The 27,981-nt window shown below is 40.7% G+C and overlaps 1 protein-coding gene across 1 annotated transcript; it reads right to left on the bottom strand.

Annotated features, from left to right (window-relative positions):
- Positions 1-840: 840 nt before the first annotated feature.
- LOC110042703 (protein sidekick-1-like) lies at positions 841-26,313 on the bottom strand. The gene is made up of 29 exons (XM_089297090.1): positions 26,168-26,313; positions 25,401-25,508; positions 24,724-25,026; positions 23,487-23,658; positions 22,772-22,959; positions 21,855-21,973; positions 21,266-21,336; positions 20,732-20,883; positions 19,206-19,499; positions 18,232-18,591; positions 17,474-17,773; positions 16,331-16,657; positions 15,466-15,783; positions 14,368-14,664; positions 13,235-13,540; positions 12,339-12,647; positions 11,540-11,669; positions 11,149-11,384; positions 10,397-10,741; positions 9,848-10,144; positions 9,065-9,373; positions 8,123-8,399; positions 7,256-7,469; positions 6,921-7,015; positions 5,744-5,900; positions 5,180-5,246; positions 4,598-4,885; positions 3,661-3,822; positions 841-1,671 (listed from the first exon to the last, which is right to left on the bottom strand). The coding sequence occupies exons 1-29, from the start codon at positions 26,283-26,285 to the stop codon at positions 1,382-1,384; spliced, it is 6,609 nt and encodes a 2,202-aa protein (XP_089153216.1). The 5' UTR covers positions 26,286-26,313; the 3' UTR covers positions 841-1,381.
- Positions 26,314-27,981: the final 1,668 nt, after the last annotated feature.

The following is a 27,981-nucleotide window of genomic DNA, read 5'->3' as shown; positions in this document are numbered from 1 at the left end:
GATCCACCAGAAAACATCCACGCAACACGCTTGGTAAGATAATCCGCGAGAGAACTGGCGTAGCAAGCGTTCCTCGTACGAAGAGCTTTTCCGCATTCCGGCCGCGCGTAAATTGGAGAGAGAGCAAAAAAATCGATGAAGCAGGGGGTGGTACGATTTTTTGCCGCTCTCGCTCCAAGTTCTCCAAAAGTTTCATTTCAACTGTATTTTCAAATGTTTTATATGAGTTTCAAAACTTGTTTTCGACATTTGGTGCTGATAGAAATGATTTATTTTGAGAATATATTTAAAATAGTCGCACAGAAGTTTGTCTGCTAGATTTCCTTAATTGATTACATGATCAAAGTAAGTAAGTAAACGAGGAGTAAGTAAGACTTTATTTTACGAGGGTAACATTTGACAGTATTAAAACTGATAACCTAATGGCCCGCAAAAATTTGGAAGAAATAGTGACAGTCGTAGCAATATTAAAAATAATTAAAATAAAATAATTAAGCCTATATACATCGTAAAATATTTATAAAATGTTATAAAATGTATTTATAAAACACCAGCCAGTTTAATAAGCCATACTTAGCCAATTGTTGTTGACTTATATATGCATGCATGAACCAAAATGACTTAAATGTAAACAGGAATAAAAAAGAATTAAAAAGGACTTTCAAGTTTGTAGTTGTAATAGTTCATTTCAACCTCTAACCGCTATTCAGGTTGTCACGTGATATGAAGTCTTTATATGATTTGCGACGACCCCAGTAGACTACCCTGGGGAGACTAGAATGGGAAGGTATTTTTACAGACAGAATTTCTGATACATGGAGCCATTATACCACGATAATATTGGAACATTCAGTTTCAGTTTTTATTATTGCACATTGTTTACAGAAAACAACTTAACATAACATAAGATGGTTTACAATGATACAGAAAAAAATACAAATAGAAATAAACTAGAAGAAACAATATTTAGTTGCATGTGTACAGTGACCAAAGTAGCCAACGAGCTTTCGAGTTGGTCACTGTCATGCAGATATAAGTTGGCATTGGCCGCATGTTAAGTGTAATTTAAATTAATATTTACATTAAAGACGATATTACCGTAAGAGAAGAAAGACATACGTAAATGCAAGTTAGAATAAAAGGAAAACGATGTCCTGCATATTGTACAGTTAAACTATGGTCAGTTTTGAGTGGTCAAAAGGAATCTTTTATACCGCTTCCAGGCTGAAGGCTCACCGGGATATTTTTCTATGATTTACTACCCTAAAAACTCAATTAATTACTTTTTTCAGTCATCTAAGTATGGTTTTGAGCTTTGCTAAAACCGGCTTAAAGTGATGAAAATATGACTGGTTCCTTTAAAGGTTACACTGGTTGAAAATTAGTGCAGTAAAGCTGTAACTCTGCCCGATTTGGCTCCACCAGAATCTACGAGAGATGAGAACTTCATTTCTCGGTCACACATTTCGTTAAAGAAACCCTGTTTAGCGTTAGGCCGGTTGTTACAAACCAGCTTGCTGTTGGGATGCTGAGCTTTAAAGCGTTTTAACTGCAATCGGTGCTTTTTCATCATTTTATTATAGTTTGCCTTGAAATTGTAGTAAAATTCTTCCACAAAAGTCTTCATCTGTTCAAGCAGTTCTCTAGTCTTTTCTCTATCGAGATGACCCTCTGCGAATGATAAAAAGATAGTTTATAATACCGTCACTAAAAAAAACAAAAACTAAAGGGAGTGGAGTGTTACGGCACAGTGGGAACAAAGGTAGTTTCAGCATCATTTTATTGTGTTTCACGCAGTTTGCTTACAAAGATTATATTAGGGGCCGAACAAGAATTGGGCACGTTAACGATTTTAGCCCAAATTAAATGTTTCAAGTTCATCGTTATCAGGCTTTCAGAACTAATAAAAGAAGGTTCAAATAATGATTTACCAAAGTAAAGGGACAATAAACAAATAACAACAAACCAAGTTAGAATCCGTATGGCCATCCATAATCTATGTTCCAGTTTAGCTTACATTACTTGCAAAGAAAATCGGACGCAAAAATTTCGGACGTTTCGGGCCGGGACACCTTTTGTCTTACTTCGGACAAATTTCGGACAAAAATTTCGGACATTTTGCTAAAACAAATCTAATGCGAATTAACGCCTGCAAAACACGACTTAAACTTAAACAACTTCTGGAAATGAAAGTTTTACTGCAGCTTCAAGGTTCTATGAATACACCGACGAGAAAATGACTCAAATTCTATCAAGCCGTTACGTATGTCAAGTAGTGTCTCAACTAGACACTTTTTTTTCGGACACTTTTTTTTTGGCCGAAATTAAAATCTTCCGAAATCTTTTGCAAGTGATGTGTTACTTTCGTTTTCTACATTGGTTCAAATCATTTTTTGTACTTTCCTTCGTTTTGAAGGCAATTCAGTTGAACAATGTTAAAAATGACTTCACCTACATAAAGCAATCAAGAATTGCTTTAGTTTTGCTTTACCACTTACTGTGTTTTGCTAATGAATATATGAAAGATCATATATTTGAACTGCGGAGAAAGGTATGAAGACATCAGTGATTTTCTCAGGCGTTAATTTCATTTTTTTCAGGCTTTAATTTCACCGCTGCTTATGTTGTGTTCATAACTGCGATGATCACTGATGTCTTCGTACTGTGTTTTGTTTGAAAACATGGCGCCACCAGCTAAGCCAATCAGATGCAATTTCAAAAGAAATCGCGACTTGATCACACGCCTTTTCCCGCGCATATTACCGTTTACGTGTTTTTGCCTCAAGTACTCATTGATTCATTTGGCTGTTTACGTTTGTTGTGACTGGCCATTGACTGACTCGATTTAGTTCTAATACAGGTAATTCAGTGAAATCAGCTCCATCAACAATTGACTCCTTACTATAGGCAAACTGGGTGAAGTTTGCGTTCAAGCTTAGTGACCTATCGGGTCATTTAGCTACAGTAACGTCGCTGACACCCATTTTTAATCCTAGGTGGAGAGAATCACCCTGAGGTTCAAATGTCTTGTCTAAGAAGGCAGAACACAACATAATGACCCTGATCAGGGCTCGAGCCCAGGCCGCTCACTCCGGATGTTCAGCGCACTAACCATAAAGCAAGCGCCCATCCTACTTATTAATGATAATACATACCTCTTACTAACCGAGTTCGAAGGCTGTACTGTAAGTTACGGACCGAGTTTTTTCCCTGTCGATTTATGTCGGGCCATAAATCGAAGGGAAAAACGAGGATCCGTAACTTACAGTACGGTCGAGAAAACGAGGTTAGTCAGATATTTATTACATCTCTACTGTGTGTCTGACGGGTTCGGGAACGATTTCTATTCACGCAGAACGGCTTCAAATTTCTGACGCACGTCGAAAGCAAAACGAATCAATTTGAAATCGTTGTTAAGTGACTCTTACGTCGTTAGCAAGTTTTAATACAGAATTAACTTCAGAAATAAAAGAGAGTTTTAAAACTTTTACGTGCTAAAAAAATAAGAACACTTGGTGATAAATCACGAAACATTTTGGCCACGAAAACAGCTTTAAATTTTAGCGGGCCGCGCAGTAGAATACGGCCCGCTTAATAGACCAATCACAGTGCGCGTACCAGCTGAGGGCTATAATACTGTTAGCTATATCAGGGACTTACCGCATTGTTCAGCTTCCCGAATTCGCACCTTTCTCCTGCGTTCCCACATAAGCCCCAGGATGATTGCCACGGCTAAGCAAGCACTAATGATGTACGAAAAATATCTGAAAACTTCATTCTGAGGGTCAAACAGGCCTGAGGAAACTTCTAGGGAACATGTTCCTCCTGTTTAAATCAAACATCAATATTAAATCTACACCCTCCAGGGAGCGAGGCGGGTTGTGAAGGAGTTACAACCGGCCGCGGAAGGGGAACGTTGGGCAAGGACACTATTTAGCCAGGGTTTGATGAAAGCGGCACTTACCAGCTAGGGAGAGGCTGGGGGTCATTTCGCAGGTTCTTACTTTCGCTCATTTGTTCGTTCGTTTGTTCTTTCGTTCGTTCTCTTGTTCGTTCTTTAGTTCGTTCGTTCGTTCGTTCGTTCGTTCTTTGTTCGGTCAGTCGTTCTTTCCTTCTTTCGTTCGTTCGTTCGTTCGCTCGTTCGTTGTTGCTTGGTTGGTTCGTGGTTGGTTGGTTGGTTGGTTAGTTGGTTGGCTGGCTGGTTGGTTGGTTGGTTGGTTCGTTTGTTCGTTTGCTCATTTCTTCGTTTGTTCGTTTGTTTGATCGATCGATCGTTCGTTCGTTCGTTTGTTCGTTTATCCGTCTTCCGTTTTTTCTTTCGTTTCGATTAATTTGTCTCACCATATTCATCAAGTTATGATAAATGGGTTTCGCACAATGACCAACTGCACCATGTAGTGTATTGTTATATGTATAATGTAAATCATATAGAATTGAATAATATAACGAGGTCCAGAATTGCTACTTTATACACCTACTTAACCTTTGAAGCATGCTTTACCGTCCTATAGATAATATCGTGGAAAAAGAATCTCTGTGTTAACTTGAATCACATTGAAAGCACACCTCACACGACGATTACCTCGGCTCATATGACTGTAATTCTCAATTACCTCAATGGAGTGGATAAACTTTGCAATGTGTTCATACATCTCAGCTCTATGTGACTGCATGTAACTCTTAGAACACTGTAAAAGTTTGGTGGAATTTCCAGCTAGAACCACACCGTATGTAGACTTGTAATCATAAATGGTGTGAATTCGGATCCTTGGGTCTTTAAACTGATCTTTCTTGTATCCAGCTTCGTATGTATCGATCAACATTCCTTGTACGTCTTCGTTGATGAGAGCATCGTAAACTTCGGTAAAGGTTGTGTAGTTTTTGGCTGAAAAAGCAAACCAATTATTTGAGGTCACGCTCGGCTATGTCACGCTTTTGGGTCACGCTTGACTAGGTCACGCTGCGGTCATGCTACAGTACGACACGCAACCTTGGTAACGCTACGTGTGTCCTGTTTGATGCGTATTTTGTCGGTTTGATATTCTTTGATGTTTAAAAAAATATGTTTGCGACAAAAATCGTGCTGAATGAAATGATATACCAACATAACAAGCAACGAGGATTTCTGAGTGCCTAAGAAAAATATTGCTGTTAATAACCAAGTTCTTTTTTAGAGTACCTTCATTTACTCTGGCATTCCTTGCCACAGCTAGTCTGTATTCAGGTGTGTCTTGAATTGCCGCGACCTATTAAAGAAAGAAAAAAAACACTGTGACTCCAACTTGCTTGATGACATTTTTTATACCTGTATGAGTTCGTTTTTCACTATACTAAGTCTTGCCATTTTTGGCATGGGATTACTTCTGTTGTTATTTGTCGATACTTGGACTGGCTACCACCTTGCACTTTAACACCAGTGTAGGACCTGAGAACGAGGTTGATTGTTTTGACCTCCTATGTGCATGCGCGTTTTAAGCCGCGGGTGACAAATGGTCTTGCGTTAAATCTATTCTGACTGGAAACATCCGAAGAGTGTTCAGAAAAAGAGAAAAGCAGGATCACTCACGAAAATATTACGAACACGACTACATCAAGTTGCTAACCAACTTAGGTGACGAAAATCACAGGCTAAGTCTGGCTACGTTACAGAATTTCGCCCTTGACTTAGGAAACCCTGGTAATGCATGTTTACCTAACTGTTGACGTGTGAGGTTTTTCTGCACCTACAATATCCTGGTCCTACCTTGGTGCCGTACAAGATTATGTCGGCCTCAAACACGAAGATCGTAATTGCGGTTGTGAGAGCGCCGCTCAGTATGCCCATCATCACCAGACCAGTTAATATCCAGACAATGGCGAACGCTTTGGATGCATTAGCCTTGGGAACTTTATCACCATACCTACAGTAATCATAAATAAACACTATGAAAAAGCTTGGTAACACAAACAGTCTGATCATAAGATCAGGGAGCAGCACTTGTGAGGTCTCACATAAATGGCTCGATACCCTTTAAGGGAACAATAGAACAAACAACAGAAACAACCCCCTTAGCCCTAAAACTATAACAGCTGCGCGTGCTACAATAAATTTAACAATTGCAGCTTACGAGAGCTGCTACTCTTCTCTAGTTTTAAACTGGGTTGTTTAGTCTGTTGCAGGGACTCGGTTCGTAGTGGGGAGAAAGATCTACCTCGTTCTCGCGCTCGCCGCTTAGTTCCCCTTTCGTTCGTCTCTACAAACTGAGAGCCTGGAACAGGCTATGTGCTGTCACACAGTTCCGATTTACCTGGGTAACGTCAGAATTACTGAGTAAGCTTCGGTGCGTCAGACTTGCACAGAAAGAGGAGATACGCACCACAAATGTTACTTCACCGCTCAGAAGACAAGATCTTTACTCTGAAATGCTAAACAACGCCACAGATTTCTGAAGCAATCAGAAACCTCAGCAAACCTGTCTTAATATATCAGGTGATGTGACTGACAAATAAGACTTAAGTTAACAAGGACCTGAACTAGAGTGACTCACTTATTTTTACATGAGGGTCATTCGAAACGTAGTTTAACATATGTAATACAGTGTCGTCCAAACCACAAACTGAAAGCTAACCGCAAGCAAACCTGAGAGGAATTAACCGCAAACAAACCGGAGACGAGTGTTAACCATATAGTGAGCTAACCAGATTGTTACTTTATATGAAAACGGTCATGAAATGTCTAACCTGGTTCAGGTCGTTGTTATGTAAGGTTTGGACCTGCATTGTCATTACGGTACCAGCCTTTTTTGACAAAAGGTCAAAGCCACGATCGAGGGTGGCTGGCTTGAATTGGATTATTTGAGAAACATACAGAGAAGTTACTGAGCCAAATGAAAGTGTCGTAAATAATAAACAGATGTTTGTTTGTTTTGTTTACTTCTTACCCTAGCGTTGTCATGGAAATAAACGCCCACCAAAACCCGTTTCCCGAACCACGGAGGAACGTGCGAGGAAAATGATCTGGATTGGACTTTGTATCCTGCGAAAGAGAAAATTCACAGCTAAAAGCACGTGACAAACAACAACAATGAGGTTCTTGACCTGACTGCCTCGTTTTTAAGTCACGAAAAGACATGAAAACGAGGCACCATAGATCCTTGCCCAGACATACTCGTTTGAACGTTGCTTTTCACAGATGCACCAAAAAATTAAACCTCTTATTTCAGGATAAATGATGCATGAAATAAATTAAACGACCCGCTAAAAGGTTGTTACCTACCAAGAACCATATAACGATCCCGGCTAAAGCAGCAAGTAACGTTGTTATAACCATGTAGGGCCAAGTTGCAAAGACCTCGTTTACCAGTCGTTGTGACGGGCTAAGACCTTCTTTTTCGATTATTATGAAAGCCACGCCCGGAGACTCAACCAGTGGAATATATCGATAATCGGCACTGTAATACTCCTGCCACTTCCAACCATACACAGGGAAACTGAGATTGAGAACAAAATCAAGGTTTAGTTTTCTCGGAAGAGTTTCTTAAGATTTTTGCATGAGCTTAGACTGATTTTCATCATGCCAGATACGATTTCTCTACAAAAAATGGGATGGGGGTCACCGCACTTGTTTTTGAGAAATAATTAGCACTTAGAGCTTAAATTAAGGGTGTTTTTAGCAGGTTGTACTAGTGCTATGGTAACCCATTATGACATGAAGATAACCAAAACATGTTCATCAAACACTGGGATCGAATTTGTATGATACCAATGTTGTGGCATTATTGATTAAGAGCTAGTCTTCACAAATGTAACTAATCGCGAACAGTGCTAAGCAATGGTGGCCTCAAATCTCAGTCAGTTGGGAAAAGGAAAATTTTAACCCTTTTGAGACTGATATTTTCGAGAGAAACCAATAAGGTTTTTACACTTCACATAAATGAAGGTACACAGATCTTACAAAAAAAATCAATCGCAGAAGCTTTAAGAATATAATTGTGTGAATGTTAATCAACTATATTTTTGGACTGACCTTCGATTTTGCCGTAATGAGTTTAGACGCAAAAAATTGACAAATTTCTAAACAGAAAGGAATGCATGAGAACAGGAAAATTGTCACAGCTTCTAACTTCCTTTCAGTTTCACTTACCTGAGATCGTTACGATCCTCAATCAAGAACTTCATCTCTTTCTCGCTGTTTTGTTTAGCGGTACCATTCGTGCCGTTATACTTGAAGTCCACATACGATCTTCCGTGAGCTCCACAAGATTGACAGCACGTGACCACAAGGTCATCGAGAATTTTAGGCAGCATCCCCGTCATGTTGGCTACAGTGAAACGTCCATCATCACTCACGTCAAATTGATCTACATACGGCGGGAAAGTTCGATAGTTCGAAGAAAGTCGTTTTTGACAGCGACATGTATCTGACGAAAAGACCGCGATTACACTTAGGATTGTTACATGTGAAGTCCTCTTAAAAATGTTTAGCATAATAACCAGTGGTAATTGCATTTAAACAGGGACTACCAAAGCCTTTTTGTAAATGTTATTGCAAGAAATTGCAGCTAAATTCTCAGAAACCTAATTTGAGCAATTCCTTCCACTTCCAAGTATTTTTTTTACAAAATATCTTATTGGGGCATGCGTTAAAGGCACAATATTGAGGTCTTCAGTGTTAGCAGGCGGAAAAAGACCAAGTGGGGTTTTTCGGATTTTTTTTTTCGGTATTCTTTTTCTTTCATTTTCTATGGTGATTTCGTTCATGTTTCATTTACCTTTAACTTTGTGCGCGATAAAAAAGTTTCCGAATAAACGTCCAGAAAAGTGATTATTATTAAAAAAAGATATCAACGATAGGTGTAGTCTCGTTTTAATTTCCTTCGACTTTCTGGGCAGAGCTATCCTTTACTAGACTTTTTCCAACTTCTTTAGCAGATTGTGAGGACCGTGTTTCCTCAGCGCTGGCTAGTGCAGCTGCGAGTCAATGTATTTCAAAATCTACTGCCACTATAAGGAGTAAGAAATGACAAGGTATCACGCCAGGCGCCGCTGACAAAAACAACTCAAAAATGCCTTTTCTTTCTCATACCTCCTTCAGTGATCGCACTCGGCCCATCCCCCTGGCGACTAAACCCAGACACGTTGATCTGGTACCGAGTGTACGATTCCAGTCCTTCTATAACAACTGTTAAAGTTGTCTTACGAACTGTGAAGTTGTACGTTGGCGCCTCCTCCTTCTCTACATTCTCGTCACCAATCCTCACGGCCCGGTAAGAGACGCGGTAGCCAAGCATTCTCTCCAGTATAAACAAGTCGTCAAAAGGTAACCAAGTGACATTAACAGAAGTGGTTGACGTGTAGTTGTAACTTGTCACGTTGGTCGGTGTCTTCTTTGGCCCTTTGAGTCAAACAAAATGAAGTTGTAGATTACAAAAGGAAGCGCGAGCTCTGCCAACACCTGCGTGCGTGTAGTAACACGCGCGCACCAGCGCGCGTTTACTGGTGTGTATGTACTAGCGGGCGTTAGCTAATGCGCGTGTACTAGCGCGTTTTCATACTGCTAGCGTGTATGCTTTACATACTACGCGTGTATCCGCGTGCGTTTTTAGCGTGCAATGGGACGCGTATATGGACGTGCGTTATTCCATGTCTACATGAATGCACATCTGTGTTAAAGTCACGGGATAAAGGAATATATATTTCCAAAGGACTTGTCTCGCGCATGTGTTCTCAACGCTTGAAAACTTTTGTGGTTTCGATAGCTCCATTCAACAAGACATGACATTTTTCACGTTTACTTCTTTGCTTCTCAACCTTTTCTCGCTGGCGCCGTTAACAAAATTTCTCACGTATGTTAAGTCCAAACACTTACCAAGTGTGTCTGGTAAGGCAAGATCCAACGTCGCAATCCCTTCACCTTTCCTTGTGAAGGCAGTGATTTCAATGCTGTAATTAGCATAAATGTCCATATCATAAAGAAAGGCATACAGTACATCAGCTGTTGTGTTTTCAATCCTGGCTGGGGAAGCTCCGTCCAGTTGTTGGTATCTGACTCTGTAACCCAGGATCACTCCGTTGCGACAGTGCGCGGGGACTGGCTGCCACTTTGCAAGAAGCATAGTAAGTCCCGGGACATCGTAGGTGACGTACTGTGGTGGCAGACAGGGGACTGGTGAATAAAATACACATTGTAAAAAATAAACGTGGAAAAGAACGCCATATTCTAGAGTGTTGAAGTGCACGTGGAATATTGATGAAACAGCTGTGAAAAAAGAATTCTCTATAACTACGTCTCAAGCTTAAAGTATAACATCTGTTCTTTATATCGGGCAATTTTTGCTCACCGCTCCATGCTCCATTTTATCTTTGCACCTTCTTGGTTACTAAATTAAAGGATGAAAACAAATATACTCCACATTACCTCCTTCGTCAGTTCGCACCAAGTAAGGCTCACTAAAAGGTCCCTGGCTAACTGTAACCGCTGCAATTACCACGTAATACTCCGTCCATATTCCCAGGCCTTCTAAAACGTAGTTATATGAAGCACCTGAAGCTCGTTTTCTTCTTTTGGAAGGTGAAGAAACACTAGTTTTTAAAACATTAAAATTGATACGTGATCCGATGTCGTCTTTTAGCCAATAGCCAATCACAAAACTCGTTATGACTCCATTTTGGTCGATATCCGGGACATCAGACCACGTGATCCATAAACTCGTGGAGCTCCCGTTGTTAGTGGCGAGGACCCCTGTGGGGGGTGAGGACGGTGCTGTGCAATAATAAAATAAATTGAACGTTGATTAATTTAGTAATCTTGGTTGTTATTAACATGGATGACGACTCTTTGATATCACATGGGAGATACTTGGTGGTTTCAATAGATTTTATTGCCAACTCATTGCCAAGCCCCTTTAGTACGCATTTTTGACCGGACTAAAAAAAGGAAGGTATTTCCAGCATGTGCTTCTAGAAGCTGGTGCCAAGGTGCGGCTAACTGTACTTCCCCTACCCCACTCCCCTGCTTCCCTTGACTACCCTACTCAAACACCACTACCCCACACCTTCGCTTCCACTATCCCCTCGCCCTCTAACCATCCTACTTCTCTGCTCCCAACCTTCACACTCCCTGACTCCCTTCCCACTTCCCCATCATCCCACTACCTACCCCACACCTACCGTCTTCAGCCGTTTGTATTTCCAAAGGAAGGCTGTATGGACTGATACCAACAGTATAGAACTGAACGTGAATAATGTATATGGTGTATTCTTCAAGGCCGGTCAGTGACCAAGATAGGTCTGTAGCTCGTTTCCTTCTCCGAGAGCCTCCATTTCCAGATTGTCCCGGAAGCTGTACATTCAAATTGTTGACTGGTACATCGACAGACGTGGCTGACGAATTCCCTTCATCTTTTCTGTAAGAAATACAATATTGTCGCGAGCTACAGTGTATGGAGTCCCTGATGAAACACTAACCCTAATAGTTTTAGGAGCTAATATATTTCTTGCCTTCTTATTTAATTTCTGTTAATAGTTTATCTGAGTGCATAATTATTGCGTCATAATTTACCTGTAAAACATAATCGTGAATCCCCGTATGATGCCGTTCCAGTCCTCCTCTTTTGGTAAATACCACTCGATTTGTATCCCTCTGGGTGTAACTTGAACGCTTGTAACATTAGCTGGAGGGGCGCTTGGAGCTGGAAACAGAGAAATAATATTTCATTGTTCTTAACATTTTTGTTCACCAGTTGAAGTCTCAAGCGTTCCATAATACACAGTCCAACCAACACAAGCGGAGTTGTTGAAACGAAAATAAGTTCTTCTTCAATTCTTTTTCCTGTCCGAGTTTTGTTTCTCATTTCTAGGATTCTTTGAAATTTTTGTTGCTGTTGTTTCGTTTTTAAAACGAGCCTTTTGCAGGCCAGAAATCTCTGACTTCCTAATGCTGATCGCTAGCGATTTTACGATTTACAATTAGTTACGTACATTTTGAGCGATCAGAAAGGTGCCTTCAAATTGAAAGTTCTCATAACCAAAATTATGCGAGTCATTGAAGCCACGCTTGTACAACGAACGCTGTGACTTCATCCAGGGAGACTGACAACCGATAGCAACGAAAAGTGCAGGTCACCTTGCCAGCGTTTATTTTTTAAAAGGAAAACGTACGACGGGTTCTTTTCTTCAAACAAGAATGATCAAACTCTAAATCTCCACACACACTACTAAAGAGACAATTTATGATAACAAAGATCATCAACTTGGAGATTTTGCCTTGATGTACCACTAAATTCTCATAGCTACATTGAGACACACGTATAGCATTCAGTTATGAGAATTGACATTTTCATCCGGGGACTTGTACCTACCATCTTCGTCCGTAACGCATTGAAAAACGTCGCTTGCATTGCCCTCTCCATAGTAGCTATATGCTGTAATATGAAACTCGTATCTCGTGAACTCCTGAAGTTCTTCCACATCAGAGCCTGTCATGTTCTCTCCCTGAACATCTAACTTAGCAAAGGTGTCGTTGGAGCCATCCTTTCTATAGTAGATATAGTAGCCCAGTATGGCCCCATCAGGATCTTCGATCGAATTTCCAGCGGAGTCCCAAAGTATGAAACAGCTCGTCGATGTTTTGTTGCCGAGCACGAGGTTTTCCGGAATACCATCTGGAGCTGAAACGGGAGCGGATTTCGAGTTGATATTAGCGTTCTCCGACTAGCACTCGATGCAGTATCGCACTAGATATTACAATGATATGTCCGAGCATCGTGTGTCTATTCCGAGTGTACAACGGCTTACCTGTATTCTGATTGGTGTATTTGCTATGGCATTATCATGATATAAAGCAAACGTTTCGAAATACTATTGGTTACAAAAAGAAGAAAAAGTAAACTGCGATGTTTCAAAACAGAAGCATATCACCTAGATTGGTGAGATGCTTCTGTTCGAAATCATCGCGACTCTGTTATCATGTAGAGAAAATAACGGTCCAGATGTTAATTTATTGTGTGAGAAAGGTGTGAGAATATATTGAAGTGTAACACGGTCTAATAAAGTGCTATGCAAAATAAGATACTCAGTTCGTTTGAGAATTTACGCCAGTGTCTCCTGCTTTGTAGCAAATTTTCCTCACGTTCTAAACTGTCTTCAGTCGCAGTTTATAAAATCATAAAATCATAATACATACTGCCTTGGTTTCTTTATAATATTTTAACGAGTAGCTTAAGTTGCTCAGTTATATGAATCCTAAAAGACTTACGCGGAAGAACTTTTTTGTCCGTGTATAGCGTCTTTTGAGAGCTTTTTGGGCCATCAGCCACAGTGAAAACCAGAATCCTGATTCTGTATTCACTGTAAGGTTCCAGCGAGGTTATTTCATAGCTCAATGTGTCTGCATCCACTGACGTTTCCTGGACTAGACTAAGTGACAAGTTCAAGTTCTTGTAGAAGATTCGATAGCCGCGTATTATTCCAGGGACTCGCCCTGGTGGAAGTGTCCACTGGACAAAGATACTGCGGTCGCTGGTGTTGTACGCCTGGATAATTTCTGGTGCTGTTGTGGGAGCTGCCAATGGAGATATGATGAAATATGATTTAATATGATGAAATAAAATTTAAGTTAAAACTATAAAAATGAGAGATTAAATGAGCGCGCTAGACCCATAAAGAGTGGTCCTGGAACGAAATCAGTGCAGAAATTAAATAGAATGTGATAAAAGTAGTAAGATCGCCAGTTTTGAGGGTATTAATGTGTAGGTGCTATTTTATAGCTGTTTATAAGTTTGAAATATGCAAAGGATTTGGATGCTGGCTCGGCAAAGCTTGACGTCTTCCACCTTTTTTCCTCTACAAATCTTTTTAGTTTTTCTAAACATTCAAGTCGTCATAAAATGTACATTTACAGATTACTGGTCTCAAACTGGCAACCTTACTTATTTTATCAGGCTTGTTTCTATTTCTGACGTTTGGTACTATGACCATTTTTATCGCCAAAGCGAAAATGTCCCAGACTATTCTGGTCTCGAATATGCGCTGCTGACGTCATAAATGATACTTGAGTATTCTAGGCCAAGGCAATATGTACAACCGGAGTAATCAAGGATGCTTACCTGAAGCATTCAAGTCGAATTCAGAAAAACAGGCAGGATTCTAGCAAGATATTCCAGGCGTATTTCGAGTCAAGCGTCCTTGAATGCCTCAAAATATTTCACTATACGCAGCCTACACCGATTGGTACTTCGGTCTAATTCAGGTCCGAATATTTTGCTTTTTGCGCAGTGTCACGTGTCAGGGTTACTTTGGTTTTACTAAATGGTAATGCACAGACTCAGTAACAATTGAATAATCTGGAAAACAGAAACCATAATATAATAATAAAACAATATTCCTCACCTGCCTCTCCCGTCATAACAAAAATGGGTACACTGTAGTTTCCTAATTCAACAGTTTTAGCCGCCATTTGAATGGAATAATTCCAATACGGCTCCAATCCTGTAAAGGTTTTATACAAGTCGCCTGTTGTATTCACGTCATCGAAAGAAGAGTCTGGTGACTGAAGGGGATAGATGTAAAAATGATACTCTCTGATGATACCATGTCTGTTGGCTTCGGGGACTGGGTCCCAGTAAACCTTTATGCTTGATGAGCTGATGTTGTGTCCTCTGATGTTTTGCGGAGGGAGACTGGGCGCTAGGAGACGCAGGGAGAAAGAACGCATAAACTTTAATCTCATTTGAGCAATTTTTTTGTCACAAGACCATTTGAGTTGTTTCTTACAGTGACTTTTTGCCTCAATCTCTCACTTTAATTAGTATTTAAACTGTACATAATGATTGAGAAATATACTAATGCATTAATAAGTGTTCTCTCTGTTTTTAAGACTGAAGTAATTCGTTAATCAATAACGAATGACGTTTGCCGAGATAAGCCTGGGGCTACCAAGCCATGGAACGAAAAAAGCGTGTGGGGTGTGTGAAAACTGATTCAGTTCATAGCAAAAAGGCCTGAGTTTCAGGAAAATGAGTAGAAAAAAAAGTACATTGAGTGAAATAAATAAGGCGCGAACAAGTTCACTCTAGACTGTTGCTGAGATATAGTCGAGAAAATAGAAGGCAGTTCATGATTAATTCCAGCCTTGGAGAGTCAAAGGATCCTACTGTCTATGTCTTGAGGTTGGTAAGCAACTCATCGCGCTATAATTGCGTGCCTTCAAAGAACTCTAGCCTTTCTAACAGGCACGAGCGAGAACGAGTCTCCACGAGGCCTCCAGGTGTGTTGTTCCCGCAGCTTCGTCATTTGCGCGAGGGATACAAACGTGAGCCCTGTTTCAGCGCTAGCTACAGTTCTCTACAGCTCGCATTAGTCTTGCACTATTGATTAAATTTGAAACTTTATAATGGTCAATGTCAAGAAGGATCCCAATGACGGCTTTGTTTTTGACGCCACGTTTTGATGCAGCAAGAAATGAAATTAAAACAGCCCAAATCTTACCTCCTTCACCCGTGATGCATTGAACTGTGTCACTGTAATTCCCCCTTCCAATATTATTGTGAAAAGCCACTTTGATACTGTAGGCGGTAAAAAAGTCTAGCAGTGTAACTTTGGCCTCAGTAGCATTGCCACATACTAACACAGTTGTGGAAGCTTCGCCGTCCAAACCTTGGTCAGCGGATTCATTTTTTACTACATGCACTTCATGGCTGACCGATTCACCGTTTGTGTCCTCATCAGGAATGGTGGTCCAGTTGATCCAGCAACTGTCAGCGGTGGAATCCACGACAGATAAGCCCGTGGGACTGGCAGAAGGGTCTGTAGAGGGCGAGACCAGATATGGCTATCAGTCCGTTTGCAGAACTTACCCTCACCCCGCGCTCTCCCACGATAAACCAAATTATTCTCCATATTGGTACTACGCCGATACCAATGCTGCACATGATCCAATTGGCTGATCTATTGTACACTATCAGCCATTGGTATATAGTGGCTGTCCTTCGTGCACGAAATGGGGACGTTTTCGTCGTTTCTACGAAGTCTCGGAACAACATTTAGAAACAAATGAACTATTCAATTTCTGAGAAGACTGAAAAAGACATTCACAGTTTGGTAACGTTAGAATCTCGAAATACTAGTTGAAAAACGGATGTCCGCGCACACAACTGAAAATTTCAAATGATATTCAGTCTGCGCGACTTTTCTAAAACTTGAAGATGAATGCTAAGTACAGAAATTGTTGGAAATAGTCTCAAGTTTGAAGGAAACTTCAGTTAGAAGTCTACTTATGCTTCAACTACCACGTGCACCTCAGAGAAATCTCGAGCTAATAAATAATCTAGCGGTTACATATTGTACTACTTACAGTCAGCCTCTGTGGTGCACGAAGATCTTGATTCAGGACCACCGTGTGCTCCTGTGCCAGCAGATGTTTCCCCAACAATGCTTATACTATACTGCGTGTAACTATTAAGACCTGTTAGGCGATACGAAGACGTATTTGCAGCCAAGGATACAGTCTGCAGTTCATCCAGTATTATTTCCAAAGTATCCCGGGTGTGCGGTGCATACTGTAATTCATATCCTATAATGACGCCATTTTGATGCTCATCGGGGATTGGGCCCCAGTGTATTTCACAGCTCGTACTGGTTACATTGTAGACTTCTCTGTCCTCTGGAGGGAGACTGGGTACTGATGGAAAGAATGGCAAAGATCGTTAGAGAGAAGCTTTTTTTTCCCACTTTTTGCAATCTGATATGGTTTTTGGAATTATAAATCCCTCTTCGTGAATATTCAATGCGGTCCCCAGTGAGAAACCTTGCTCAACTTCAATGCCTTTCCTCTTAACATACACTGACGTCAGGACAGTACAGTTTTTCCCGCCTGCTGAATCCTAATTAGGCAATTCAAATTTCAGGTCCACCAGCCGTAGCAGAGTGGTACCTGCGCGATGGACTATCAGAATCTTCCATGCAGGGAATTATATTATCGGACCTTATCCCCGTGCTTTGTGCCTCATTGAGGCACAAAGCCGGGAAACAAACAATTAAGTATTATATTTTGTGCGTCAACTCCATTCCAGTTAATTTAGGAGCCTTGTTTTATCAGTGTCTTGGGTTGTGACCTTGTGGACTTCATCTAACATGCGTGTGTTTCTAATGCTACATTTTAGGGTTCGCTGTGGTACTTACGTCTTAACTAGTTTACATTTTCTTTTGTTCACTTGTTTATTTAAATAATTAAAATATAGGTATATTTAATGTATATTTATGTTATTTTAATAGTGAGCTTCCTGCAAAGTAGTTTCTTAGCCAAGCGGAGTGTGTCAATTTAAATGAAGAATTACCTTATCATCTTATTACTTTATTGCCTTACCTTGCGGGTTTCGTTTTAGCACCCTGTGACCGCATGTTTGGTTACCCTGCTATCGGATAAATGTTAATAAATTGCCTTATATGGTCTATTAAATAACATTTCTTATATTTAAAATATTCTATAGAAACTAACCAGACTCTAGTGTTTGGCACTCTTCCACAACACTGTAGTTTCCATCTCCTTTCGAAGTAAAACCAGCCACTTTTAGTAAGTAGTTGGTGTAATGTCTCAATCCATCAACAGGGACATTCCTGTACTCTGATACACCGACGGTGATATTTGAGTTCGACGCCTCATTTTCAGCCGTGTAAACAATTCTATAACCCAGGAGCACTCCTCTGTGGTGTTCTGCAGGGATTGGGCTCCAGCTTAATAGACATTCGTTGGGGTTTGTCGCTGTTACTACTTGTATCAGTGGAGCCGCGCCAGGGACTGAAATAAATACAAAAAAGGCATATAATCCGTATAGACCCACCCTGCTTAGAAAACAGTTCTCGCGCGTTTAGAAGGGTCATACGGTTTTTTTCCGATGGCCCTGGTTGCCAAGGGTTATGTTTTCCACTTCGTGCACTCATTTTAGCATTTGTATTATTTATATTTTTTTTTTACTACTAAATCAAATCATAGCAAAAGGGAACAGTATTTGTTCTATTGAACTCTTGTTTTCAGACAGACAGGTTGTTCCAGGCCACACTCATACAGGCACGGACCTCGTTTAGTTCTCAACCCTAGATGAAAAATGCTGAGTGATAGTTAAAATTAAAACAAACAAACAATTAAACAAACAGAAAATTAATCAGACACTCTTAATTCTGAAACGGTTAAAGATTGCAGTGCTAACTTAAAATACCTGTTCACAGCTTAGTAGAATGTTTACTAACATAACTTACCGTCCTCCTCTGTTGCCCGTGAAACTGCATGACTGTTTGGACTATCAGCAACGGTGAACGCTGTGACCCACAGAAAATACCATGTGAACGGCTCCAGCCCTGTTACCGTATATTCGGTCAGATCTACATCGTAAATTGTCACATTCCTTAATGTCATATCCTTGGCAATGTGATACGTAATGGCTTCATTATCGACTGTCGTATAGACTGTGGTATTGATGATATCTGGGGCCCTGGCGTAGAAGACGCGATATCCACGTAGTATGCCAGGGATGGGTCCCTCGGGCGGATCCCACTTTAAGGCAATTGTTGTTGAAGTTGTGTTCGATGCTGTTAGGTTCGCTGGCGGCCTGGGCGGAGCTAAATGGCAAGATATTGGCCGATTAGACACAGCTTTGATGCACGTCGTGCAGAAGCGGAAATGTAAATAGTTAATAGAGAGAATAGTTAAGAAGTCCGGAAAACATCATAGAAGCAAACAAACAGATTTAAGATTTAAATTGGAAGGTCCTTGACCCTGCACATCTTTTGTTTTATGCTCATACACCATGCATGAGTTAAATAATCGCAATACTTCTATTGGTTAGTTGTATGAGCACACATAACCACCTTTTGCATTTTGTCAGGGTCTGTGCAGGGTCAACCCCCAAAATAGTCAACAAAAACATACAACAAAGAAATTTGGCATGTTTCATAACCATTTCCCTCTAAAACTATGGTCAAACGAGGCAGCGTACATCACGTCAAATGCCTTCCAATAAGTATATATAAGTGTTAGCATACGAAATAGTTATGATAGGAGAGCTTAACGTATATAGAGAGCAAGCTCAGGTGTGAGAAAAAGGTAAAAAAGAAACCAAAAATAAATACTGTTAATGTTGTCGGCATTCAAAATGGCGGAGGTTCCCGCCAAATGGTATGCAGGCAACAGTACGTGGCCCAGGTTTTACTTTTTTGGCGATAAACAAACTCACCTTCTTCCTCCGTCGACACGTTCACACTGGCAGCAATTCCTTTGCCTTCAAGATTAACCATTGTTACACTCACAGTGTAACTGGTAAAAGTTTCAAGTCCTGTGATAACATAAGGCTCGTCCGTACTCCAAACCTTTTCCGTAAGCCAGTTTTCACTTCCTATTGCTTTGTAGTTGACCTCATAATTGACCAATATACCAGGATTATCTTCCTCAGGGGGTGAGTCCCAGGACACATTGACTGAGGATGGCCCAGTTGCATTTGCTGTTAGTCCAGAAACTGTGGTACTTGGAACTTAAATTATACCAAAAACAAATCATTTGAAACTTTCGAATGATTTCAGGGGCGGATCTAGTATTTTTTAAGGGGAGGGGGTGATGGCTGGTAAATTGGGGTTGCAGAATCAATGGGGCATGCCACCAAAATGTTGCAATTTGAGAATTGGAACCTAATTGAAAAACTGCTACACCAGAAATACTAGCGATGCTACAAAGGAGACATTAACATGAAGTACCTGTCCAGAGCGTATTCACAATCCTTTTCAATTTTTTTTTTACGTCATGCTTCTCCAAAAGGGGGGTGACTAACCACCCAATTCATCCTCCCCCCCCCCAAATCCGCCCCTGGATTACCAATATATTCCAGAAACATTTTGATTTCTACATCTGTTATTACAAGCTAGACTATGGCAAAGGTATGAAAAAAATTCCTGGAAACGAATTCTTCGAGATAAAAGAATCAGTTGAGTCATTCGAATTCTCGTCCCCAGATCCGCCTCTCCCTCTCGGCCGGGGGAACCTTAGTACGAGTAAAAGGTGGCTCAAGAGACACATGGTTTGATTGGCTAGATACTTCGACTAAAATCTTCACTAATTCAACGCTGGTTTGATTGCATAAAAAATCCAAGGACCGATCTTTGACTGAAAAACGTTCTACCGCTCTCCAGCGTTATTCTTCGCCCGCTTTCTTGCTCTCCACCACAAACCGAAACCCTGGAAGAGGGTACAAACCTACGTACAGCGGGAAGCGCTTATTGAGAGAAGGGCGCTTAACAGAGTCGTTACGGTAAGGGTATATGTCAGGCTGTCGACCTAACCTTACACTATCATAAATAAATACATGAGCCTTGGTTTCCATACGGGTGCTCTATCCTATAGACTCGATTTTCGCTGCTCACTCTAGTCCGGTGTACTTGTGAGTTCGGGAGAGAACGCGGACTCCTTTCTCGAACAGCGACTCTGCTTTCGGTTATTAAATTGGAATTTGGAAATGCTGGTTTTTCAGGAGGGAGGAAAACCGGAGAACTCAGAGACAAACCCTCGGAGCAACGTAAGGAGAGAACCAACAACAAACTCAACCTGGAGAGGATGCTCAACCCATGTATGGTACAAGGTCGGAATCGAACCACATTGGTGAGAGGAGAGCGCTCTCACCACTACGCCACTCTTCTTCTTTCTACATTAATAAATTTACATTCCCATTTCAAATTGACTTTAAATAGCAGCAATCTAATAGAGGTTGCGTACCATTGTCATTTCTACTGCCAAGAAAAACGATTTCAGAAACACCCAATACATTTGCACTTGGCAACCAGTCGTCTAATAGAAGTTGAAGCTGTTTGTACCCTGAGCTGTAATAATTCACTTGCAAGTCACATGAGACTAGGCCACCATCATCCCTACAGGAAAGATGGAAAAACACACGGTCTTTACGTGGTAACAAAACATTACAAAACACTCAAAAAAACAGAAACTCTTGCTCACTATTCTGTAGAATTGAAGTTCCAAATAATAACTGCAATTTAAGAGAAAGCCTTCGGACAGTTCATGGCTAATAATCACCATGTAATTTGCCGAGCAAACAACAATAAAATGCACACATCTCTATTAGGCGGCCTTAACGAATGGGATACAGGTAGTGTAACGTTTTTGACAATGTCGTTATTAAATCCGATACAACTGACATACAATGGATTTTACAAGAAGCCCGCTGGTGAAGAAAACGGACCACAATGCATTCTGGGTACAATAATACTTTAACCTCTAACCGTATGCGCTTACCAGCACTTTGACATAGTTATGTTCTCCGAGCTTGTGACGACATCAGGCATACTCGAATAGAACATTGTAATCTAGAAAAGATCGAAGGTCATGTAAATGCACCGAAAATAAACCAAAATCTCTTCGTGATTTGATTCTACAGAAAAAAAACTCTCCAGAAGAGAGGCAATGGATATCCATAGACCGAAACTATAAAACGATGGACGGCATAAACTTGTTCTTAAGCCTATCGCTTCTAATAGATTATAAACAGACAGGTAAGGTTAAGTCTGCATACGAGCTAAGTGGCCCATCAGGCCGGAACTTATCCTGGTTTCTGCAGCATGAAGCGACCACAAGTATTTTTACTCTCCCCCGGATGGAATGCTAGTACATCGCGGGGTTACCCCCCTAACTTTGAATTTGCCGGTACCCATTTATACACCTGGGCAGAGAGAGGCACTGTTAGAGTAAAGTGTCTTGCCCAAGAACACAACCCAATGTCCCTGGTCAGGGTTCGAATCCGGACTGGCCGATCCGGAGACGAGCGCACTAACCATGAGGCCACCTCGCTGATAAACAGACAGGCGCTGTTGGTTTATTTACAAACCTCATCCCTTGAGTCCTGTAGAAGCGTTATATAATCCGCTGATTCAGGATCAAGGAAGTCATCCTTCCACGAAATACCCGTAAACTGAAGAGATAACTCAACGTGAAGTCTTTCAAGACCTGATGCGCGGATAACATATGAAAGCAACAATCGTGCAATAAGGTAATTGTAGACTGACTTAACAGGTGATAAAGATGTTTTGAGCCGAGCGTAAAAGACGAAATATATCTATGTAAACTAAGGAAAATCCAAGGACTCACATTGACCGGGTGTATTTATTTTAAGAAAATTTGGTATAGTGGTCAAAAGATGAATCGCCTAGGGGCGGCAGACTCGCAAATGAAAACATCGGGATGCTCATCAGAAAATTTGAATTAAACCCCTAAAGGAGACCAATCTGAGCGTGACCTAAAAGATACCACTTAAACGGAAATGAGAGAGCTAGCGCTTGTTTTGTTATTTCTTCGAGTGTACCGTAAAAGACGACTACAAATAACAGCGTATTGTCCTGATTGTCCTGAACACACTAATTGAGACCAACATCATTGATTTACACCACAAAACGAGACGACGAAGGAAAGTAAGTAAGAACTTTATTTAAGTGTCCATGTATTTAGCCGGCCCAATGTGGGCTAATGGGGGACACTGTATTAACTCTACCTAAAAATTTTCATTAATAGTATTATAAGATTCTCTTAAAGCATCCCCCGCTTTTTCATATGAAGTCCTCGCTGGAGGAAAACTCATACAGCTGCACACAGACAGGGCTAAAGGCTAATTATGAACCGGAATGAGCCAAGCTTTGCTTTCCGGGTTTTGTTCTTTTCCGAGTATGTGTGTTCGAACATCCCAGTTTTTCACACGTCAGGTTAATGCGATAATTGCTGGTTGAGACAACGAAATCTACCCATAAATACCTTTGTATGTGTTATATATGTCCACAAAGTTCTGGTTTTCAAGTGCCTGGAACCAAACTCCTATCTCGTCAAACGAAGCGTCCGGGAATGTACCATTTCCTAGCGTAAAGGAAGTGTTGCTGTTGGGTGCACGCTCGCATGCGTGACACACATTCCATGTAATAGTCGTTGGTAACGTTTCACCATTCCTGTGTGACACAAATGTCGATTTGCGCTGCCTTATCTGTTATCAAAGAGCGAGAGGCCATTCTTGTCCCCTCAAGTCCCGCTGACCAAAAGGAGCGCAGCCTCAGGGGACAGGAATGGGCGAGTAGCCCAAGGCAGGAGAAGATCAAGGTACTCTTACCCAAGGCAAATGCGAAACCATTAAATTCAGCGATTAGGATCGAAGTAAGAATACTGGTAAAAATGATGTATGAAAATCGCCTTATTTTTCTATCAAGAAACAGTGTGATTTCCCTAGCCAGATGCTAGATATCAAACTACCACTAAAAGCTACTGCCTTGATTTTGAAAAAAAAAAAAAAAACGCCGGTGACTATTTTTGAGTTTGAAAGAAACTTTTTCCCTGCCGTTTCTTAACCTGTGTCAGGCATGGGTCACCGCAAAGGTCATGGGTTTGAATCCCGTAGGATCATCGACTTTTTTCCGGGTTAACGGTCGACGCAAGGTTCTGATCAAAGATGACTTCCACTTGCATATTTGTTTACACTTACTGTTGTATTCCAATGTACTTTTCGACGCTGTTCCAAGAGACACCCAGATATGTCCAGAATCCTTCAAAAACCGAAAACGTGTACGACGCACTTAAGGTGGCAGTGTTCAGAGCCACGCCCACCTCCTTGAGAGCTGCGTCGTAGAACAACTCGAAATCCAGCACTCCGCTGTCTAAAGAGACAGAATTAACTGAAATTAACTTTGTGTAGTTTGATGATTAGAGTATTGAATCTGTGGTCCCGTCCACACTAAGCCGGAAGGATTTGAAAGCAGAGGCTTTACTCTGAAAACGCATCAAATGTTTTCCGTCCACACTACGCCGGAGGAATTTAGAAACGCGACAATCGCCGGTCATTTTGGATTTGTGTTTGAGGAAAACTCGGATAGGAAAATCACGTGATTATCGGTTTCAGGTAACAGGGAGTCATTGGTAGTTCGTAGCTGGTTGGGTATCAAAACTCCGGCCATATCTACTCTTAGCATAGCTTAATGTAGGCAAACCGGTCCAATAAAACAAGCGACGTATCCGAATAAGGGTGGACAGCCCGAACAAAAACGCAGCACTTATATTACTCAAACACGAGCCTTAAAGCGACCCATATATTAATTATTCGATAACCCTCACATCCCTATAAGGCTAGTTAACTCGGTCAGGAATGAGAAAGTGACAGCGAAATTTTAAACTGAGTTTTTTATCGTTTTCTTAGTATTTGGATAAAGAAGAGTTGTGTTTGTACTAAACTGTTTCTTAAGGGCGCGTCGCCCTCGAATAAGCACCATATAAAGGAAGACAAAGATTAAATAGTGCTGTAATGCTTCAGTTTCTCCTGTACTAAGGAAGATTGTCTTCTGCTTACGGCCTCTTGAAAAAGGTCATTGAAAGGAAAATTAAAATCATTTCGGTTGAAAAAGAACACATGCCTATTCTTTACATTTAAATCCCCCTGGAACATATAGTTTATTACTCATCAAACCTACATGCTATCTTACAGACCAATATTTCACTCGGCACTAGAGTCAGCGTGGCTGTCTTAAGACCTAGCTAGGAATGTATCCAAGCAGCGGGTGATATCTAAGGTCACAACCTTCAGGGCGATCGTGTGAGTTCTGATTGAGCAATCAGAACCAGAAGCTTTTACATAGTCTTGGGTAGTTGACGATATTCTTTTTTCTCATCACCTGACTGGTTGAAAATGTGTTTATATTCTAAGGAGAAATCAGACGTCAATCACATACCTAAAGTCAAAAAACTTTGATCTTCTTTGCTCTCTTTGGAATTATATTTAAGCCACATGGAAATGCTAAAATCTTCGGAACATCCCGCTTCTAGGCAAGCAGTGCCCAGATCCCCGAAGTCGATCCATCCACTCACACCGTCCAGCTGTAGTGCCTGGCCACTCAGCCCCTTAGTGTCTAGGCTTACTCCACCATGCGCCTTACCCCAGCCCACTCTTGCTCGGTCCTTCAATTCTTCTAAAGAGTCTAGTGCCCAGTAAGACACAGCATCCTGATATAAATTGATAATTTTCTTTGGTTCACCTGAATAAGGTGAAAAATGAAATATCTAATATTAATACTTCTCACTGATGGGTTTCATTAATGTTTCTCAAAACCAGCATCGCTTGAAACGTATTTCTCCATTAACAATGTGTTTTATAATTTCACCAACGTTTGCAATGCTGGTAAATTTTAGGCCTGTTAAAGTCTCGGTTTTTACCGACTTAAGAAAAATTGCCATTTTTTTAAATTCCGCAACGTCCTTGTTAATTTTTTGATTTATTATTTTTTTTTTTGTTGGTTCTGTTCTACCTGAATCGAGATTAATGCCCTCAATTTAAAAATGGTGTACATCAGATCAGAAAAATGACTTAAAACATCGTACATAGCCCCTTTAATTTGGTAACCATAGCTACCTTCTAGGCACCACTCTACGCTACGATCCGACCAATCACACTTGCACTTGCCAGTGATTTCGTCACAGCGTCCCTCGGCGTGGTTACATAGCTCTGCGCACAAGGTGTCTGTTTTTGGAAAAAAAAGTTGCACACCAGTATCAGAAAAAACCCGTAAAGGTGAGGTGTCAGCTTTGATGGTACGCACAACGTCCTAACACGGCGCCCGACATTATAGGTCCGAAATCCCCTATTTCAGATTTTGTGACCCTTACGTTCGTAATGGTCTAAATAAAAGTAAAATTAAGCAAAAAGAATTAAAAATATAAACTAGATATATAAATTAAATGTATTTAGTCCTATAGGAAACTTGACACAGCCTAAGTTACAAACAAAGTTTTCACATCTTTAACTTAATTAGTTATACCTGAAAAAACAAAACATGGTTGCTGAGAAAAAAGGCGATACAAAAATATCAAAATGTACGTTTATAGTTAACAATATTTGGTGTTTCTTATCTCTCTAATGCATGAATACACTTCAGTGTGAACAAATCTAAACTACCTAATAGGTAATGATTTAAGTAATGATGAGTGCGATTGCTTAATTAACTGTCAGAATGACTAAGCCACAAAGTAAAGTATTCCTTGTTGGCAGCCCCTATGGACCCCATGTTCCCGACAACAGATATTGACGAGTTTAAAAAATTGACCGATAGGATTGATACCAAAAACGAGGATTATATCTACTTGATGATCTCAATTATAATTTGTTATTGTCGTAGTTACCTCCTGTATATAACACTTCAACGTCAGAAATAACGAAGTTGTTTGCTTCTGCAAACAAGAACGCAACATCAGCTGTGGTACCAAACGAGTTACCCAGTTCACTATAGCCACTGGACATCGTCTCCAGTACAAGATCACCATTACCGAATGTGGGTCCTTGCTCCGGCCTTACAGGATGTGCTGTGTATCGCTTGTCGTGCTTTAAAGGAAATAACACCGGGTCTGTACCCTGTTTGTTGCTCAGGCTGAAAAGGAATGCGTGATAACTCACAGCAGCTCCCTTCTCTACAGAAAACGACAAATAGAAGAAAATTTAAACGCGTTTTTAATGTACAGCAAGCTCTGCTTTTTCAGGCCATAGTCACTTACACTGGCTATTTGAATTAAAGTGACTTAATTATAATTAAGTTAAGGAATGCAATTTGAGTGAGTGTAAGGGAGAAATAAATGTTTTGCGCGATTTTGGTCCAAAAAAAGTTGCCAGGTAATTAGCCAGTTGCTTGGTTCCCTATATACGCCATTCAAACCAACTAAACTAATTTAACTAAAACAAATTTAGGTTTTTCCAATTTGTTGATTAACTTTTGCAGTCATTTTGAGAAGACAAATTTCAAACCACCTTGCTAACATATTTTATTCAACCAGGTTTTTAACTTGATAAGTTGCGGGGTGTGTATGGTATGAGCAGCTAAACTTTAACCTTGTTTAGTTAAACCTCTTTTAAACATGTTTAACAGGTTAGATGGGTTAATACGTCAGGTTCGTAACTTAGGAAGGTTCGTTGGTAGGTACAGGTAAGTAGGTAGGTAGGTTGCCTTGCAGTTTATGGCCGTTAATCTTGCCTCCATAGATAGATCGGTGGGTGGGTGTGTAGATAGATGGGTGGGGTGTGCAGGTGGGTGTGTGTGTGGGTGGGCTGATTAGTAGGTAGGTATTCATAACTACAGGTAGTTAGAAAGGCAGTTAGGTTAGTACATTTGTGGGCAGTCAGAAAGGCAGGTAGGTAGGTGGGTAATTGGTAGGCAGGAGGTAGGTAGGTAATGTGTATTATATTACTAATAAATTGTTATTCTAACCTAGAGAGCTGCCCCAGTCCTTCTCAGTGTATCCACCAAAGATGTAGTTGTCTGAACGCACTACTGTAACAGTCATTCCTTTCCCTGCACATCTGGAGTAAAACTCTGCCACGTCTCTTCCGTGGGAAAACGCCCGATAGCATGGTATCCAGATCTTGTCCTCTACACCAGCATCGTTCAGTGCTTGCGTTAGAAACGTTTTAAACCCTTCCAGGTGGCCAATTATCGCAGACTTTTCAAGATCGTGGCCTGAAACGGACCCTAAAAGAGAATAAACTTCTAAAATTCTGGTTTTTTTTAGGCAGGTGCTAAGAAAACAGTGAACAGTAATCCGTCCGAGTGACGCCACCGCTCTCGTTTCCTTAGTTGCTAACCAACACAAAGTGCCTTCATTGCGTCATACTGACGTAGTAATCTGAGGAGTGCTCGAAGGAAATCTCTGGTTATTTACTGATTAAAACGAATCGAAAATTATTCAAATGCTTCAAGGACGATTTACCTAGGCCTATTACCTACTGCAACATCCAATTTGAGTTCAAGCCAAAGCTGCGGTCACAATGCACTGCTCTTGTCCTGTTACAGTGCCTGACCTCACTTTTTCAGCCTTGTGCTGATTGACGCTTCGAAAAGGTAAAATCTCAAGTTCTCTTCAAAATAATGCTTCGAACAGTTGAATCCCTTCCCCCGGTTATTCAAAGGATTGATAACTCACTATATTAAAAACTGGATCATTGGATA

Source organism: Orbicella faveolata, unplaced genomic scaffold (genome assembly GCF_042242905.1).
Source record: "Orbicella faveolata isolate gen_17 unplaced genomic scaffold, um_ofav_v1 contig_27, whole genome shotgun sequence".
Classification (NCBI taxonomy): Eukaryota; Metazoa; Cnidaria; class Anthozoa; order Scleractinia; family Merulinidae; genus Orbicella; species Orbicella faveolata.
Note: the sequence above shows the minus strand (reverse complement) of the source record. Positions and strands in the feature narration are given on the sequence as shown.

Coding starts and splice junctions, on each gene's coding strand:
- LOC110042703 (XM_089297090.1), bottom strand. CDS start 26,285: ATGTCCAGTGGCTATAGTGAACTGGGTAACTCGTTTGGTACCACAGCT. Junction 21,337..21,854: donor TACAGGACTCAAGGGATGAG/GTTTGTAAATAA, acceptor GATCTTTTCTAG/ATTACAATGTTCTATTCGAG. Junction 17,774..18,231: donor ACGGGCAACAGAGGAGGACG/GTAAGTTATGTT, acceptor TATTTATTTCAG/TCCCTGGCGCGGCTCCACTG.